The sequence below is a fragment of the Amphiprion ocellaris genome, chromosome 14 (assembly GCF_022539595.1).
Source record: "Amphiprion ocellaris isolate individual 3 ecotype Okinawa chromosome 14, ASM2253959v1, whole genome shotgun sequence".
Lineage (NCBI taxonomy): Eukaryota > Metazoa > Chordata > Actinopteri > Pomacentridae > Amphiprion > Amphiprion ocellaris.
In genome coordinates, this window is record NC_072779.1 from 26,749,355 (window position 1) to 26,767,945 (window position 18,591).

Consider the following 18,591-nt stretch of genomic DNA (forward strand, 5'->3'; position numbering starts at 1 on the left):
TAATCTGAGAAAAGCAAACAGTCTTCAAACTAATGCTATTTCCATGCTGGAATGAGCCACTGGTTAATTTACAATCCAGTTTATGGAACTGGTCCTGCCATGAGCTGCAAGTAAAGAGAAGGAAGGAGGATCTGTTTCTATAAATGGTGAACTGTTTCCCTTCACTTTTACTCGTGGCACATGGAACTCATACTCCAGATTGCTTTTTTAAAACAGTAAACTGGCAAATTAACTACATAGTCACAGTCTTTTTGTGTACTTCAGATCTGTGACTGTTATTCATGCTGTGGGTCAGGACCCTTAGTTCCAATTAAGACAAAGGCAAGAGCCGGAATTTTCAAAGACTGACTCTGTTTGCCCCCTTCAGACAAAATTAAGTGAACAGCAGTGGGATGTAAATATTTGTTTTGTCAAATTGGTACCATCAAGAATAAGCTGAATTTGCTACAATGTGTGATCAAAAAATTGTGAAAACTATAAAAATCAAAAACTATAATGAAACTAACCAGTGCATAATCTCAACGCAGTGATCAGGTGCACAATGCACTGGAACACCCACAAAACAAAATAAAGTAAGAAAAAAAATTAAGATAGATTTGGAGCAAGTCATTTGCGCCAAATCTTCTTCATTGACAGTCCAATTCTGGGGGATGAATTTGCAGTGCACAACCACATGAATGTTGAAGAAAACAATGAGCATTCACCTGGGGCTTCTGACCTGTTATGTCTCTCCCAATGTAAAAACTGCTGTTTCTTCCCTTGGTGGTAGCCACAGACCTCACATGAAGGTTGGCTCATCCTGACACAAAACATGATGTTTCTTTGGTTGGTTTCAGTTTACAATTTATTGGTGAAATGGATACCCACCAGTGGCCACAAATATGTTTTAACACAAGTTATGCTGTTGCTGGTGCATTGTTATGTGGTCTCCAGACAGTTACTACTCACATAAGTTGCGCGCTTGTGACCTTGATGTGCTCCAAAGAAGGTTAAACTACAGTAACCGTCTTGTACCTTCCCTTATGTTATTATCCAACATCAACGTTCAAACCAAGTGGCAACCTCTGGGGCTAAAAGTTAATTCAGGGCAGGAATGCAGTTCCTCAAACTCCAAAAGCAAGTCAATCCCCATAGACACCCATGTTAAAGTGTCCAACTTTACAATAGAAATAAACATGTTTACATGGTTCAAAATCAAACAAACAAAAAAAAAGATTTTCCCATTTGTGGGTTGTGATTATTTTTTATATAACTCACCCAGTTCAATAGCTTGAAGGCTTCATGTTATGCATAGTTAAGTTTGTGGTGGGCATCATTATAGGATAATTTATGGCCTCAAGATTGGGTATGCAAATTTTGAGCAAATTTCTTGTCCAATAATTAGTAATCTTATAAATCAATAATTAAGTGGTAACACAAAATTAATTTTATGGATGTCATCATATCTTGATATAGGCATCAATAATGTCACATGACATTTTTATAAATAGTTTATCTTGCAACAAAAGAATATGCGTGGTATCATGGAAGAGTTTCTCAAGGTGGCCTTTACTGCTAAATATGAGCAGATTTTGATGTTAGAGGGCAAGAGGCTAGTGAGGATCAGGGAGTATCTGTGGCCTTGTCAACCGGGAATGAGGGGAATATGTTATGAGGAGGCATAGAGGCCAAGACCTCATCAGAAAGCTGGGTTGGTGTGAGGGACAAAGGTTGTGGTGGAAGGAGACCATTTGCAGAAGAACAGGAAAGTCTTCCGATAAGGTAACAGTGAATTAAATAAAATAATGATCTGACAGATGAAGTGGAGTGATACTCAATTTTGGCAGAAAATCAGGTCAAGTGTGTTCCCTGTTTTGTGCGTGGTAGGGGTGGAGACCTGCATGAGATCAAATGATGCCATAAGTGACAGAAAATCAGTTCCTTGGGCTTTTTCTGTGTAATTTTCATGTCTCCCATGACAACAAGTGGTGTGTCATAGTCTTTAATGGCTGAGAGTAACACGTCCAGTTCAACTACAAAGTTGCCTAGTTGACACCCTGGAGGGCGGTATATGACAACAACAAATAGCTGAATCGGTACAGTAACACTGATTACATGGTATTCAAATGCCGACTTGTTGTTTGGCAGAGAGAGCTTAGTGAGCTTGCATTTTTTAGAAGTGAGGACTCCAGTACCACCTCCCCCTCCAGCAGCACAGGGTGTGTGGGAGAAGGTGTAGTCAGTAGAGAGTGCAGCTGGTATAGCAGTGTTTTCTGGACGGATCCAGGTTTCAGTCAATGCTAGTACCTGAGTATCTGAAGAATTAACCAGTTTTTGGATTAATTTAGTTTTGTTTACAGCCGTCTGGCAAATCCATTGGCCAAGGTTGAAGGAGATACCAGTAGGGGACAGAGCAGATTTTTGCAGAGTTGTTTTTTTCATTTTTTGTAGCAGATGCATTTTTTCAAAAGCCTTGGATAACAGGGATGGTATTGTAGCACATGGTAGGTGAGGCAGGTTACATGTATAAATAGTGGGAAAAGACTACCCAGTCGGTGTCCTTGCTCGGTGGACTCGCACAGGTAGACTTGTAGGTCTTCACCCAATTCGGTCTTCACACACACATTGTGAGAGGTGACACAAGAGGCTGATGCTTCTGCTGATGCTACAGTGTGTGTTTAAATACCAGGAAGTATTATGGCTTAACCCACCCCTTTTCATATTTTCAGCCAGGTAACAATAGAGGGAACCACCCACCTACTGAAACTCAATTTGTGCAGAAACCAATAAGTTTTCTGCACAAAGTCCGACTACTACCTGACAACAAGTCCTAATCAAACTCAAAAAACAAAGTTCCAAAAACATTGACAACTAACTGCCTCCTGTTGCACAGCTCAGCTTGCTTGATGTTGGCCATTACTGCAGCAGAATGACGCAAAATTGAAATTACATTTGTGCATTATCTACTTTGGTTATTGCAAGGAGAGCTCATGTTTCAGATGTAATCACTTACCAAATTGGAAACTATCACAGATTAGTATGTTAAGACTAAGACTAAAAGATGCTGGCTTTATTCTTTTTTGTACTTACTGTGAGAACAGAGCATGTACATTTTCAGTTGTGGGGTAATTTGTGAGTTTCTATCTGAACACACTCCTAGATATCTGTTGTTAATTTTTATATACACATTACAGTTTATTATTAATGATAGTTTCCCTTTCACAGCTTTATTAATTCTCCCCCTTTTCCCCTCCCACCCTCCTCAGCCTTTCTGCTTTCATGTTTCTCTGTCTCTGTAACTCATTACAGCTCATTACATAGCCTAAGCACCGCATGTAGATGGTTTGAAGGTGGTGTGACTACACCAAGAGATGGACTCTGTGTACAGTGCGGTTAGGAGGCCATGTACTCTCAAGCACAGCTGTCCTATGAGAATCTGTCGAATCGAGGAGGACTTGGTCAGACAGGCTTGTTGAATTATTGCTGTCTCTGCTGTAGAGATGTCGCTGCTCTTGCAGTGGCAGCTTGTGGTGGATGCTCCTTGTGTTATTCACAAACTGGGAGGATGTAGCTGAAAGCTGTATGCATAAACATTTTTTGCTGTTTGTCAATCATTCATTATGTTTTGCACTGTTAAGATCACAGTGAAAATGCAATATAACTGATCATTTTACTGCTCTTCTGTTGCACCCACTGACAGGCACAACACAACTGAAATTAAAAAAGCCAAAGATGCAATATTAGAAAACATGAATACAAATCTACAGTGTGACGCAGACTGTTCTTTTCTTTCTATGCCTCTGCAGCGGTCCGCAGTAGTGTGCGTCAGCTTGTTAAGAGCTCCTCATGCTGCCCACAGTTCCTCTCAACTCAGCGAGTTATGGCGCTCACTTGCAGAATAAAACATGACACGCAGTGGGGGCCTGCTTGGGGCTGAACAGGTTGACAGTGAAGGATCAGAATGTACATCATTTGACTGAGTATTATTTTGGGTCAGGTTGCGGTCAGAAGACAGTCTTTGCCATTTGTTCGGACTCTGAGTGCTAGTAGGTGATGACATGGCTCCAACACAAGCATCTGGCAGTTATGACGGATGACAGTTAGCCTCACCAGTGCGCCTGCTGCGTTCAGTGCTGGTATTAAAAGCCGCTACTAAAATTTGCTCTATGCTTATAGTAGAGGTATGATATGGAGTTTTTAGGGACAATACCAATTATTAGGAATTAGGGAAACTGATAACGAGGACGCTCGGAGCCTGAGGTCTTAACATCAATAAAGAGACACAAAACAGAAATAAATTTGCCAAAAGGTGTATAATGAACACACTTAGTGCAGGTTAACTGTACAACAACAAAAACATGACAGTACAATTAAGGACAAAATAACAAAGTGCGCACAATGACCTAAACAAACAAAAGTGTCTGAGTCCAGTCTTTTAGTGTTAAGTCGTTGGATCGATCATTGGGGCCCAATCCAGATGTGTGTGTGTCATTTATCTGTCCTACCGCACTGTGAATGCAGTAAATCCTTTTGTAAGAACAATCTTCCTTCTCTCTGTCTCTCAAGTTCTTGTAGGTTGGCTCGCCATCCAGTTTACTGGAATCTCGGTTCTCTGCTGGATGAATCCTTTAATGGATGCTATGCTGGATGCTGGACAGGTCCAGAAATCCACCCTTTACCAAAACCTGACCTATAGACAGGTCATACATCCATATAAAGTGTTATCCACATTTCATCAAATTAGGCTACACCTTACTTCAACACTTGGCATTGAAACACTACCAAGCATCAGTATAACCTTTACTTGAATTTGCAAGTTTCAATTAGATCTGTTGTACAACAAATATCAATTTCTCAAACTCAGTTGCATCATAAATCATCACTGTCACAGTTTTAACAATATCAACGACATGAATTACCCTGGTTTAAGGTTAGAGATAATTTATTTCCTTCTATAAGGCAAATTATGGCATTTTATTACACCTAACACACTTTAAACTGCTGAAGCTCAGTGTGAAAAAGCTAAACTCTATAGCAAGACAGTATAACTGACTAAATACAGTTAACATTCATCAACTTAAAACTAACTTATTTACAGAAGCTCAGTTACACATTATGACTGTAACAGACTCTCTTTTAACTTCATGGTACTAATATTCACACTTCTACATGCTAAATACATTGCCAAGCACATTTTTCTGCGATCTAAATGCTATTGCTATTAGCATAGGCCTATGGGATTTCCCATTATATCCATTAGCGTCGTCCAGCCGACTATTCAATTCAAGTCAATTTAATTTTATTTATATAGCGCCAATTACAGCCAAATTGTCTCGAGTCGCTTTACAGAACCCATATGTCTGACCCCCAGAGCAAGCCAAAAGGCGACAGTGGCAGGAAAACACCCTTTTAACAGGGAAAAAAACCTTGAGCAGAACCCGGCTCTTTATGTGGGGGGACCCATCTGCCTGCTGGCCGGGCTGGTTGAGAGGGACAGAAGAGGTAGAGGGGTAGAGGTAGAGGGTTACAGGTAGAGGGTTAGAGGTGGAGGTAGAGGGATAGAGGTAGAGGGATAGAGATAGAGAGGTGGGGGGGAGGGGACAAGGACCATAAAACACACAGTTTAATACATGCATGATAAGACAGATGATACATGCAAAGTACAACTAACATGGAAACTAATTATAGTTTACTGCTATGGTGTACGGCTCTGGCATTAAATATACTACATATATAGCTGGTGGTAAATTCAAAAATATGTAGATGAGCAAAGCAAGTATAGTAAGGGCAATGCAGAGTAGACTGGTGGAAATGGGCAGCTGGAAGCAGTGGGCTGGAGGAAGGTCAGCAGCAGCATCCCACAGATGGAGACTAGGCCAGTTGGTGGGAGAACAACCACAGATCTGAAGCATCCAGCTCTGGGACCAGGGACACTCGGAGAAAGGACACAAGGAGAAACAGAGTGAGCGTAATGCAATAATGGTATATATAGTAAATACATAGTTAGTTAGAGAAGGGCTCAGTGTATCAAGAGAGGTCCTAGGCCTAGGCCTATAGCAGCATAACTAGGGGCAGACTAAAGGGACGTCAAGAGGGGAAGTCAGTTGTGCAAATGAAAACACCAGCTCAGCCCATCAGGGTCCTCCAGTCAGCCTTAACTTTAAGCTTTCTCAAAAAGGAAGGTTTTAAGCCTGGTCTTAAAAATAGAGAGGGTGTCCGCCTCCCGAACCCAAACTCCTATACTCCAATCTCCACAGGAGAGGTGCCTGATAACTGAAGGCTCTGCCTCCCATTCTACTTTTAGAGATTCTATGAACGACAAGTAAGCCTGCAGTCTGAGAGCAAAGAGTTCTGCTAGGATAATATGGTACTATCAGGTCTTTAAGATATGATGGAGATTGGTTGTTAAGAGATATGTCAGAGGAAGAAATTTGAATTCTATTCTAGATTTAACAGGAAGCCAATGAAGAGAAACCAGTATAGGAGAAATATGATCTCTCTTGCTAACTCCCATCAGTACTCTGGCTGCAGCATTTTGGATCAACTGTAGATGTTTCAGAGAGCTTTTGGGACAACCTGATAATAAGGAATTACAATAGTCAAGCCTGGAAGTAACAAATGCATGGACTAGTTTTTCTGCAACACTATGAGACAGGATGTTCCTGATTTTCACAATATTTCTCAGGTGGAAAAAGGAAGTCCTACAGATTTGTTTTATGTGTGAGTTAAAGGACATGTCCTGGTCAAAGATAACTCTGAGGTTCCTCACAGTAGTACTGGAGGCCAATGTAATGCCATCCAGAGAACTATATGCTTTGAAAGCAATTTTCTAAGATGTTTGGGGCAAAATACAATGGCTTCAGTCTTGTCTGAATTTAGTAGTAAGAAATTATAGGTCATCCAGGTCTTTATGTCCTTAAGACAATCTTGCAGTCTGGCTAGCTGATTAGTTTCATCTGGCTTCATAGATAAATACAATTGAGTGTCGTCAGCGACACAATTGTATTTATCTATGAATTTATTGTTTAATTTATTGAATTTTGGTGGTCGGGGGACAGACACAGTCTCAATAAAGTTAACTGAATTCCTAGAGGTTGACAGCTGTGAGGAAACTGCAGAGAGGTGTGGAAGACTACAACTCTGCATCCTGGTCTGATCTCTGGGTTGTCATGCTTTAGGAGTCCTAATAAAATTAGCCATATTTTTAGAAATGAGAGCTGCACCAGCCAAAGTGGGATGGATGCCGTCTCTCCTAATCAGACCAGGTTTTCCCCAGAAAGAGTTCCAATTGTCTATAAAGCCAACGTCGTTTGCAGTACGCCACGTAGACAACCAGCGGCGAAACGACAACATGCGGCTAAACAAATCGTCACTGGTCAGATCAGGCAGGGGTTCAGAGAAAACTACAGAGTCCAACATGGTTTTGGCAAAGTTACACACCGATGCCACACTAACTTTGGTGACCTCCGATTGGCGTAACCGGGTGTCATTACCGCCAACATGAATAACAGTCTTACTGTATTTACGATTATCTTTAGCCAGCAGTTTCAAATTTGCTTCTATGTCGCCCGCTCTGGCACCTGGGAGGCATTTTACTATGTTCGCTGGTGTCGCTAGCTTCACGTTTCTGACTATGGAGCTGCCAATGATCAGAGTTGGTTTCTCAGCGGATGTGTCGTTGAGTGGGGAAAAACGATTAGAAACGTGAAGCAGTTTGTGGTGTGCCGGGACAGCGGGCTTGACCTTAGGACTACGTTTCCTACGAACTGTCACCCAGCTACCCTGACTTCCCGGCTGGTCGGGAGCTGCTAGGGGCCGGCTAGCAGAAGCTACACTAGCAGCTATACTATTGCGGTCCGCACCGGCTAAAGGGGCCTGGCTATCAGCTAGCAGGGTGTTTTCTATGGTGCGGAGCCGTGCTTCCAATTCAGAGAGCCTCGCCTCCAAAGCTACAAAGAGACTGCATTTATTACAGGTATCGTTATCACTAAAGGAGGCACAGGAGTAACTAAGCATGTGACACACTGAGCAGGAAAGAGAAGGAGAGGAAGAGGGAGAAGCCATGCTAACTGCTAAGTGCTAGGCTAGCGGACAGAGATAACAGATTAACTTAGAATTAAGTACTGAGAAGGTGCTTGAAGAAAACAAGTGTATGTTACGATTCAAATATTACCGCTACACACAGATTTAATGAATATCAAATTAGATGGAGTGGATAAGCTACATCAGTCACAGAACACAACACAGCGCTACAACAGGAAGTGACGCAATACGCTCACCGTAATGTCAGACGTCAGCAGGATCTCCCCCTAGTGTCAACTTGTGGTAACACTGGTATAAAAACACCACTAATACAGTTCAACAGCTCCAACCAGCCATTCATCTGTTTTTCTTTATAGCCTGGGCTACATTTATTTATATTCTACAAATGTTTCATTAAAAGATTTTTCTTAAAATCTGTCAAATGGTACTGTGAGTTGGACATTGCTCAAGATCACAGAGTGGTGGATATCGAGAAAGATGGCTGCATCAGAGCCAAAGAAGAGCATTTTTAAATGAATTAGCTCCAATAATCGGTCATACTTGCAGTCAGTCAACCCCTAGTTCATAGGCCTTCACACAGTCTCAGGTTAACACCAACAGCAATTCATTTTCATCCTTGTTTGCTGACAACTGAACCCAGCAGTCTGTAGACTGCTAAGTTATGCATGTTTCTTTTCTAACTGTTGTGTCTTTATTTCCTCAGGTACACAGAGGAAGAAATTCGACAAAAAGTGAGCACATTCAGACAAATGCTGATGGACAAAGAGGGCGTTATCACCAGAGAGAGCTCACACACACAACCAGTGTAAGTTACTTCACACCAGATTTGATATATGTGGCATGTGCATAAGGGGTGTAAAACAAAGTTACTCTGTTTCTGTCTCTACTTATATCATGAAAAACATCCATCAGTATCTGAGATATATTCTGATTTATTCCAGAAGTTGTTAGAAATTTTCTAGTCTGCATCATTTTCTGCATGAAATTATTTTCTATTGCCATATATATTTTAATAGGTTGCGGTCCCAACAAATTTTCTCCAACAAAATAACCATGTACATTCAAGCATAGAGGTGATCAATTATAAAATATGACTTTTATTGGAAGATTCCTTTGAAGGAGCAAAAAAAACCCCAAAACATCTTAACTGTGACTAAATAGAAACTGGGTCACTGCTAAAGGTCCAAGGGGAAATCAACAGTGGAAAGAGAAATAAAAAGTATAATGGAAAAATACAGGTTAGAATTGCACTGCATGGTAGAAGCAGAAAAAGCCAAACACACCTACAAAAATTTTAATCCTGGATTACTTTTTAACTAAGGTGACACTACAGCAGCATATACAGCACCAGTCAAAAGGTTTTCATATTTTTTAAATGTAGAACAATAATAAAGACACATTTGAATTTAAGTAGTAAGCAAAAAGAAAAGGGCAATCAAGACTGAAATATGTTTTACATCTTAGATTCCTCGAAGTAGCCTCTGTTTGCTATAATAACAGCTTTACACTATCTTCATTCTCTCAGCGATCTTCATAAAGGCCCACATATTGTGTTTCTTGGCCCAGACAGTTCTCTTTCTCTTCTTGCACTCCCTCAGTAGTGGTTTCTTTGCAGCAGATACGCCATAAAGGTCTGATCCACACAGTCTCTTCCCAACAGTTGATGTTGAGATGTGTTTGCTGCTGGAACTCTGGGAAGCATTGATGTGAGCTCTAATCTAACGTGCTTGTAACGCTAATGAACTTCTCCTCTGTAGCAGAGGGAACTCTTGCTTGTCCTTTCCCCAGGCGGTGCTCACAAGAACCAGTATCATCAAAGTGTTTGATGATGTGACTATGAGTTTTTGAAATTTTCCAAACTGACTGACCTTCATGTCTTAAAGTAATGAACGACTGCTGATTCTCTTTACTTGGCTGAGCGGTTCTTGCTGTGACATAGCTTACTACAGCAGCTGAAAAAGAGTGTTTGCTGTATGTACAACATAGCTGATGCTGTCAAACACATAAAGGCTGTGTGTTTACCAAAGTGTTTTTTTTGCTGACTGAAAACACCAGACTGCTCCCAGCTGAGCGCATGGACATACGTCGTCCTTTCAGCTTCAAAGATTTGGTTGCTATTATACGGAGTGTCTGTGGAAGCAATGTGTTGCAAGTACTGATCAGCTGATTGACTCAGTTGACTGCTGAATACCTGGCAGGCCCACAGCATACAAAATGTTTGTCAAAATTAAGTATTTTTCATATGAATATTATGGTAGTTCAAGGAAGTTATCCGATACAGACATGGATACTCAGAGACCAAGAGTAACTTCTTCTTCACTGTTATTTAGCTTCAATAGTAGAATATGACATTTGGCTGTTGTAGTATTTGTCTTGCTCCTCCTCCAGTGTGATTGGACAGCTGGGTAAAAAGTGACAAAGGCAAGTTATATCCCAAAGCGAGATATTTTTCAGCTCATGGCAACCAGAAAAAAATCAAATGCACCATCTCCGCTCCATATCCTATATATATATATATATATATATATATATATATATATATATATATATATATATATATATATATATATATATATATATATATATATATACATGTCAACGAGTTATCAATGCGTTGATTTATTTTTTTTTACTCCACGGGGTGAATAAGTGGAGGTTGTGCATGTAGAGAACAGAGATCTGGATGGAACTGAAACTTATTTGACATGTCACTGAAGACAACTAGAAAGCAACTGGCAAAAATCTGAAAAGCTACCTTTGATCATCTGTATGGACTTTTGATATATTCCCTAACTTAAAATACCACCTGTGGAACATTAGTGAAGCTTTATTATACATGCAGTCCACAATTAATCTGGTGAAAGCTGATGAAATTAATGAATAGTTAAATTATGCACAGTGTGTCTTTTTCGCCTGAAGCCTACACACATCTGTCTGGTAAAAACTCATCCCAGTTTGATGCTGAAGGAACATATTGGAAGTTATAAAGGCTGCCTTTTTATTATTCTAACAGCCACAGTAAAGAGTGCATTCCACTGATTGCATTGGGGTCTGTATGATGGGTGTGTACTTAGATTGCTTGTGGTAAACTGTGTCTGTCAGGTCAGAGAAGGAGAGTAGAGAGGGTAGAAAATTCTGATGCATTTCAGATCCTTTCAGGGTATTTTCTGTGCATATCAAAATAATGCATTTGTATTCATTTAAGCCTTCTGTGTGCATGCATCGTTTTTCACCTTACCTCCCCTTTCTTGCTCCATTCTGACACACAACTTTCATTCAGGTAATTTATTAAGCCAAACTCAAAAAGTTTTGTGTTCTTAATAACAAATTAATCAAGAAATAAATTCAAATGTTTTTTAGATAAATGAATCTAATGAAACTAGACAGCAATAAGTATCAAATGCAAACAAATTGATTTTACAAGAGGTTATGAGAAATGGCTTGCCACTCTAATAATGTCCTCAGGCAGCAGAGTCGAACGAATGTGGACCATAGCTGCAGAAGTCCAATAAATTTTTATTTTAATCCTTGACTTCTGCCTGCCAATGCCTTTATCTGGTTCCACAGGGAATGGTTAAACCCCGGTGCTTTTAAAATAATCAAGAGCATTTTAAACTCTATTCTAAACTCTGCTGGTAGCCAATGAGGCAAAGATTGGCATGATAATTGTCAATTTGTTTAGCGTCAAGCCTTGTTCAAACTTTGAGCATGAGGTGGGAGGGAGATTGGCTCATCTGAGGCACACATGGATGGAATTGAAGCAATCAACAAGAATTAATGTGTGTATAGTTTTCATCCAGATCATAGAGAGACTCACACATGCTTACAAAGGCCACTGCCACAGCCCTGAAAAGCATGAGAAACGGCAACAGCAGGATGTAGGCGTGATGGTCCTCCTGACTCAGTTCATCATACTGAATCCATGAGTGATTGAGAGAGGCGGTGTGGTGGTGACCTGACCTGCTGTCTGTGAACTAATGACTGGTAATGATGCTGATGCTTCCTGTCTCACAGACATGACTAATGATTCTCCCTCCTCTGCACCTCAGCTGGTGTCTGACATTTAACTAGACCATGCTGAAGTGAGGAGGAAGGCTGAGGGAGAGACTTACACAGGATGGTTATGTACAGTATGATGAATATAATAAACATGTAGGAAAAAATATAAAGAAAGCTTTGTTTTGCGGTTTACATTAGTTCACTCTCAAGGGCACTTCTGAGTCAGGTCAATTTGGGATGTCAGCACTTGCCTCAAATTCTGCAACATTCCCTCTGCAGAAAGGCCTTGATGTGGAAAATTGAAGAAGCTTGTAATTTGCAGGGTTGTTATCCTCCCACTCCTCCTCATCCTGTCCACTCACCCAGGTCTGCAACACATACACACACATATACACACACGCACACACACACACACACACACACACACACACACACACACACACACACACACACACACACACACACACACACACACACACACACACCTAGGCACACACACACACACACACACACACACACACACACACACACACACACACACACACAAACACACACACACACACACACACAAAAGTAGACCCCTGTCTAAAGTAGTCTATGTCCCTGAGTAATACCTGAATCTGAAAAATTATAGTAAGCATGCCTCAATTAATTTGCAGGTCAACCCCGTTGATACTCGCTGCTACCAATAATGAGCAATCAGGAATACACTGCATTGGACATTTGTCACTGTGATACACAGTGCAATTAAAAGCTATAGAGACTCTTCCTGTTGTTTTATTGTAAACACATTCATGTTCCCTTCAGGGTGAACTACACTCTTCATCCAGTAACACCTCTGTTCAGTTCTTTGGTACCTGCACAACTAACGACATTCCCATCAGCCTCAGCTGTCCTACGTTTTTGTGCTCATTAGGAACTGATAGCATGCTAACATGCTGAACTATGATGGTTAAAATGATAAACCTACTATGTTAGAATGTTACAGTGGCACATTGTAAGCCTGACAGAGCCACTGATATGACTGCAGACAAACTACATATTTTGGTTGAAAAGCAGAGGGTAGTCCAGATTTTTAGAACATGCATGAAGCCATTTTTACAAAAGAAAATATAAATATGATACATTAAAGTAACACAAACTCAAGTGTGAAGCTAATAAGTGTTAAGCTATTAAACTGATGGATGGTGTAATAGGCCCTTCACCCATTCATTTAAATAAAATTGATCTTGTTATTTTGGTACAAACTAGTCTGATTCACCAGATTTATACTGCACTTACATGTCATTTCCACATCTCTTTCTCCTGTCCTTCGGCTATCCGTGCGTTAGCATTTTCAAAATTCCATTTGCAATGAGACAAATAGCAACAACTTTAAATCATGCATTAAGGCAAGCCTGCTTGGTTCTTTTGGTGAATTAGTCATTTTAATGACAGCACTCGCCTCCCTACGTGCAAATTTTCCACAAAAACAAGTTCTTAGCATCACTATTTTGCAGAAGCACTGTAGAATCCTGAGCTCAGCACTACCCAAGACAATAGTGAGGACAGAAGACTGCGTTCCTTTCCCCTATAGCTGAATAACAATAAGGTACAGTCAGACCATTCTTCAGTGCTGACACAGTTCTGTGGAGATAAGTTTGGTGAAGCAAAACTAGGTACAAACTGATGCTACACAACTTCAAGCAAAAACTGATATACATACATATAGATGTGTAAATTTGCTAAATGACTTGTGACTCCATTACACTCTGAAATACACCTTCAGTGTGTTTGAGTTTGCTGAGCTGAGAGGTTTTATTCAGGTTTTATTGATAGGCTAGGACCCTCAGCTGTTCCTTAATACTCTTATACACTGGCAATAAACAGCCAGCAGTAAGCATGGATGTGCTGGCTCATAACTCTGTTTACCGGTGTCCAACATTGATTTCCTGCAGAATGGATGGGAACACAGAGCGAGAGAAGGAATGCGGTGTGTAAAGCCTCTGTGAGCCTTTCTGGCTTACACAGAGAGACTGACCCTGGGATCCACAAAACAGTTCAATATCTGAAGAAATACCTGAGACTGACCACAGAAACAGAAATATATCTTGTTTGAGTCGAAGCAGATCGACCATTCAACTGTTGCTAATCATTGTGCATCAAGGTTTTCCTTATGATCACAGATTGATCAGCTCAGCTTAAACTCACACCCATAGTCAGTCCTTCATGTTAATATAGTCACTTTTAAACAACTACTGGAATTGGCCCCACCCTCGTGATGAGGAGGAATCAATCCAGCCAGCCTCCTCCCAAAACAGCAGACTATAACCTCTGAGTGAGGATATGAATGAGTTGCACTACTTTGTGCAGCAGCCCTGAGCAGGCCCTTGGCCACAGTCCATCACTGCCAGGTCCCAGGGACAATTCTGAATTGGGAACCTCTTACCTCACCAGGGCAGCGTTAAACAGGCCAACACTCACTCATCTGTCAAACTGTCTGGCCTGGACAGATATCTCATGCATATTGTAGCATGGCATTCATTGAGAGATTAGAGACTGGATGGGGAATTAGTTGATTCATCGCTAATGACTAAGCATGGGGAACACTAGATAGTTTAAATTGTTGTTAATTGCTCTTTTTGGCAATGTGCTTCAGGCCTACAGGGCCACTTAGGAAAAAGGCACAAAGACTGGCAGCTAAAATGCACTTTTTGGTTTTTAACAGGCAAAAAAAATTTAATGCAAAGGTCTCATCTTCTTAAGAATCTTCCAAATTATTTTGATTGTAGCGTCCTTGTTGCTTAAAAAATCTGAAAAGTCTCCTGAGTGTGTCAGCACAAAATGAGAACATGGTTTTGGTTTCAGAAGTAAGTAAATTAAAAAAAGTATATGGATGCTTATTATTGGCATTAATGTAGAAAATAGCAAAATTATAAGAAGGGGTTGCATCATACTTTGCAAATTAATGGTGGTTTAACTAAACAAATGAGAAATGCTATATGAATAGCACATTCTACATCAAAGACAATTCAGTTTTGTTTATGAAAACCTTTCTGATGGTTGAATAGTGCATCTTCACTACAAAACATACCACCATTCCGGGTACTCCGGCTTCCTCCCACAGTTCAAAACCATGCTGAGGTTAATTGGAGATTCTAAATTGTCCGTAGGTGTGAATGTGATTGTTTGTCTCTCTGTGTAGCCCTGTGATAGACTGGTGACCTGTCCAGGGTGTCCCCTACCTTCACCCTTAGTCAGCTGGGATAGACTCCAGCCCCCTGCGACCCTTACGAGGATTAAGTGGTGTACATAATGGATGTTAATGGATGTTAAGTTTACTTCAACTTTATTTTTTGCCCATATTTTTTTTGTCTGATTACCTGTGGAGGTTAATTTAGTTGATTTTTTTTTTTTTTTTAGATAAGTTCATAGTAGACAGTGCAGAGTGGAAAATCTACATCAGCAAATAGACAAAATGGATGTTCATTTAAGTTCAGCAGTTTTGTGTCTCATTTGTTATTACATGTATATTGTTGTTTTGTATCAGCTGCAAAAAAGAGAAAAAAACAACATGTTATTAGCATTTTGTATGAGCCATCAGTTGCCCTGCTCATCAACCACTCAGAGACAGTCGACCAGCATCTCTAACTCAAACAGCTGTATAACACCCACTCTGCCTACAGTTGGTTACTTCTCTCTGCTTTCTGAGACTGTTGTTTTTGTTGCTCCAGTTCCAATTAACTTGATTTTTGTAATGCATGTTTATTCATCAGAGTGAGCATTGCAGTGTGTCTGTGTTTTTCCGTGTGTGTGTGCAGAAAAGGGTTGTCATTGTGAAGTGAGGTTATTCTGCTGGTGCCTGGCTTCCCTGCTGTGCCCAGTGGTGCTCAGCCAATTAAGGGTTCTGTTGCCTCGTGTCTTCCTGACAAACAGCCAGGTCTGTTCCCTGTTCACATCCGCCCCACTCTGTCCTTCCACATACTTATTTTCACACTTATTTTTGTCCTTCTTTTCTACATAATGCCTCCTCTCCCTTATAATCTGTTGTAAAAATTTCCTCTTATGTGGTGCTCGTGTGTTTGTTGTCCTAACTCAAGATGCTCTCTCCATTGCTTTGCTAAATTGTAAATTGATGCTTGAGCCTCTTCATCTCATTACTTCTGCCTGTTTTCATCTCTCTGCTGTTATTGAGGTTGCATGGTCAGTCATTGAGATTATGTCTCTGTCTTCATCACTCTAATCCAGATAACCTTTACACTGTTCCTAAATGCTGCATTTATGTGCAAAAAAAAAGCATCAGAAAGCCCAAAGCAAGACATGCTGCTGAGTTTGTAACAATTCTGAAACATGACAAGGTCAGAGAGGTGAGACAGCATGAGGGAAAAACAATCGGTGTGGTGTGTTTTTTATATTGGTCTCTTAAGCCCACATGAAACTGGCAAGGTCAGATTTGGTGGATCAGAGGAGGCCACATAAGAGGGAAGGGGGCAGTGGAGCAGGGAGGATTAGGGAGAAGGCTGCAGCCATCTGTCAGCATATACAATACAGTATGTGTGAGAAACAAGTGGGAAAATATGAATCCCACAAGCTGAGGTGTAAGAATGTGAGAGCTGATGATATTCTCACTGCTGGGGTGAGGGAAAATTGCAAATGTCAGTATAGGAATGAAGTCACAAAAAAGTTTGAGAGTAGCACATTTGTGTGCACTTGGGTCTTTGGTAATTTAAAAAAAAAAAATTTATTGTTTTTTTTTTACCCAAGTTAGATCATAGCATCAAATGAGTAGGTGGAATGATTTAAACTACCCTAGCAGAACAGGGCTGTTAGTCAGCCTTTCAGTGTATTCTGATATAGTTCAGATATGTGTTGTACAAGAGATATGTACTGGATTGGTATGAAGCATTGTATGGAAAGATTAAAGAGACTTTATTGTCATTGTCCAGAAATACAACGAAATTTGTCTGGAAGAACACGACAATTAGCAGCAGTGCAAATAAGAATAAAAATAGATAAAAAATACTCTTAAAAAATAAAAGGAAGAATCAAAGTACTATATACAAACAAAGTAAAGTGGTCAGTGCTGATAAAGTGGGCCAGTGTTGAAGTAGAGTTCTTATTGCACAGATGAGCCGGGAGGGGGGAATGTCTGTATGGGGTGGGTGTGATGGTGGCAACAGCTCTGGGGAAGAAGCTGTTTCGCAGTCTGCTGGTTTTTGTTTTTAATGTCCGGAATCTTTTCCCTGATGGAAAGGTGACAAACAGTCTGTGTCCAGGATGAGTGGGATCTCTGGCGATGCTGCTGACCTTTTTCCTCAGCCGGCTAGCATAGACAGAGTCCAGGCTGGGAAGCTGTGCACTCACAATCCACTGTGCAATTTTTACCACACGGGCCAAGTCCCTTCTGTTTCCAGCGGTGCAGCTGGAAAACCAGACCATGCTGCAGTAGCACAGAATGCTCTCAGTCGTACTCCTGTAGAAGTTCATGAGAAGCAGTGAGGGGCGCTTGGCCTTTCTCAGCTTTTCTCAGCCAAAATGCATGGTTTGTAGCAGATCAGTATCAATGACTTCAGTGATCTTGTTTTTCCTCCAGCGCCAACAGCAGAATGACATTTTTGATTTTTAGTGAAACTATTGAATGAATAAACATGAACACTGGGTGCACACACTGGCCCTCAGGATGAATTGTGCTAAACTGAACTTCAGTGATCTCCTGACTGTCCATCCAGCACTACCAGCAGGTCAAAGTTCTTTTTCGGACTCTGGTTATAAGACCTTTCTTGTTAAGTTCATATTCTCCTACAAACATATTAAATGTGGCTGCAGGACAGAAGATCTACACAGGACTTAAAGGAAACATAGAGGGAGCAGGTGGGGATTAATGGGGGCCCACGGTAAATTTTTGCCCAGAGGCCCTTCAATAATTTAAGCCAACTATGCGCTTTAATCTAATGACAAATTTCTATCAACTGCAGCTTTACTTTGTGTTTAGTACTAATTAGCAAATGACAGCATTTGAGCTAAAATTATAAATTGTACAAGTAAATGTGTAGATGTTCTGACTGATATGTTACAGGAAATTGTAATAAAAATTCTTAAAGAGACCATATTCTGCTTTTTTGGTTTTCCCCTTTCTTTTAGCATGTTTTATAACTCCCTACCTAAAGCCCAAGCTTCACGCCAAAGTGAGTTATTCTCGCCTACTGATCTTCCTGAAACACCTTGTCTGAAGCGCAGGCTTTTCCTCAACATTTATTACTCCGCCAAGGAGGCGGAGCCTCGGCCGAGTTATGTGATGATCGGCGTTGGTTTGTCTGTCTGTCTGTCTGTTTGCAACATTACTCAAAAACAGACTAACGAGTCTCATCAATTCCCTCGGCCCACTTTAGGTCACGCAATTTGGTATCCGTACATAACATACACTTGCATAACACACACCTGTGCTCAGCGCAAGCTAATTTGTTTGTGGGTACATCTATATTAAATGGCCACTTTCTATAGTGCAGTGATTTCTGCCACGACTTTTTTCAAGAATTCAGCCGTCGGAAATGATACAATGACTGAGTAGCCTTGGCGGAGTACTGATTTCTC

The 18,591-nt window shown here is 40.7% G+C and overlaps 1 protein-coding gene across 2 annotated transcripts in view; it reads left to right on the forward strand.

Moving 5' to 3' along the window:
• Positions 1–18,591, forward strand: part of srrm3 (serine/arginine repetitive matrix 3) — a 120,118-nt gene that overhangs the window by 70,294 nt on the left and 31,233 nt on the right. For both annotated transcript variants that reach the window (XM_055017533.1, XM_055017532.1), the window contains exon 3: positions 8,726–8,827. In XM_055017533.1, the coding sequence (XP_054873508.1) occupies positions 8,726–8,827 (102 nt within the window). The remainder of the gene's footprint in view (positions 1–8,725; positions 8,828–18,591) is intronic.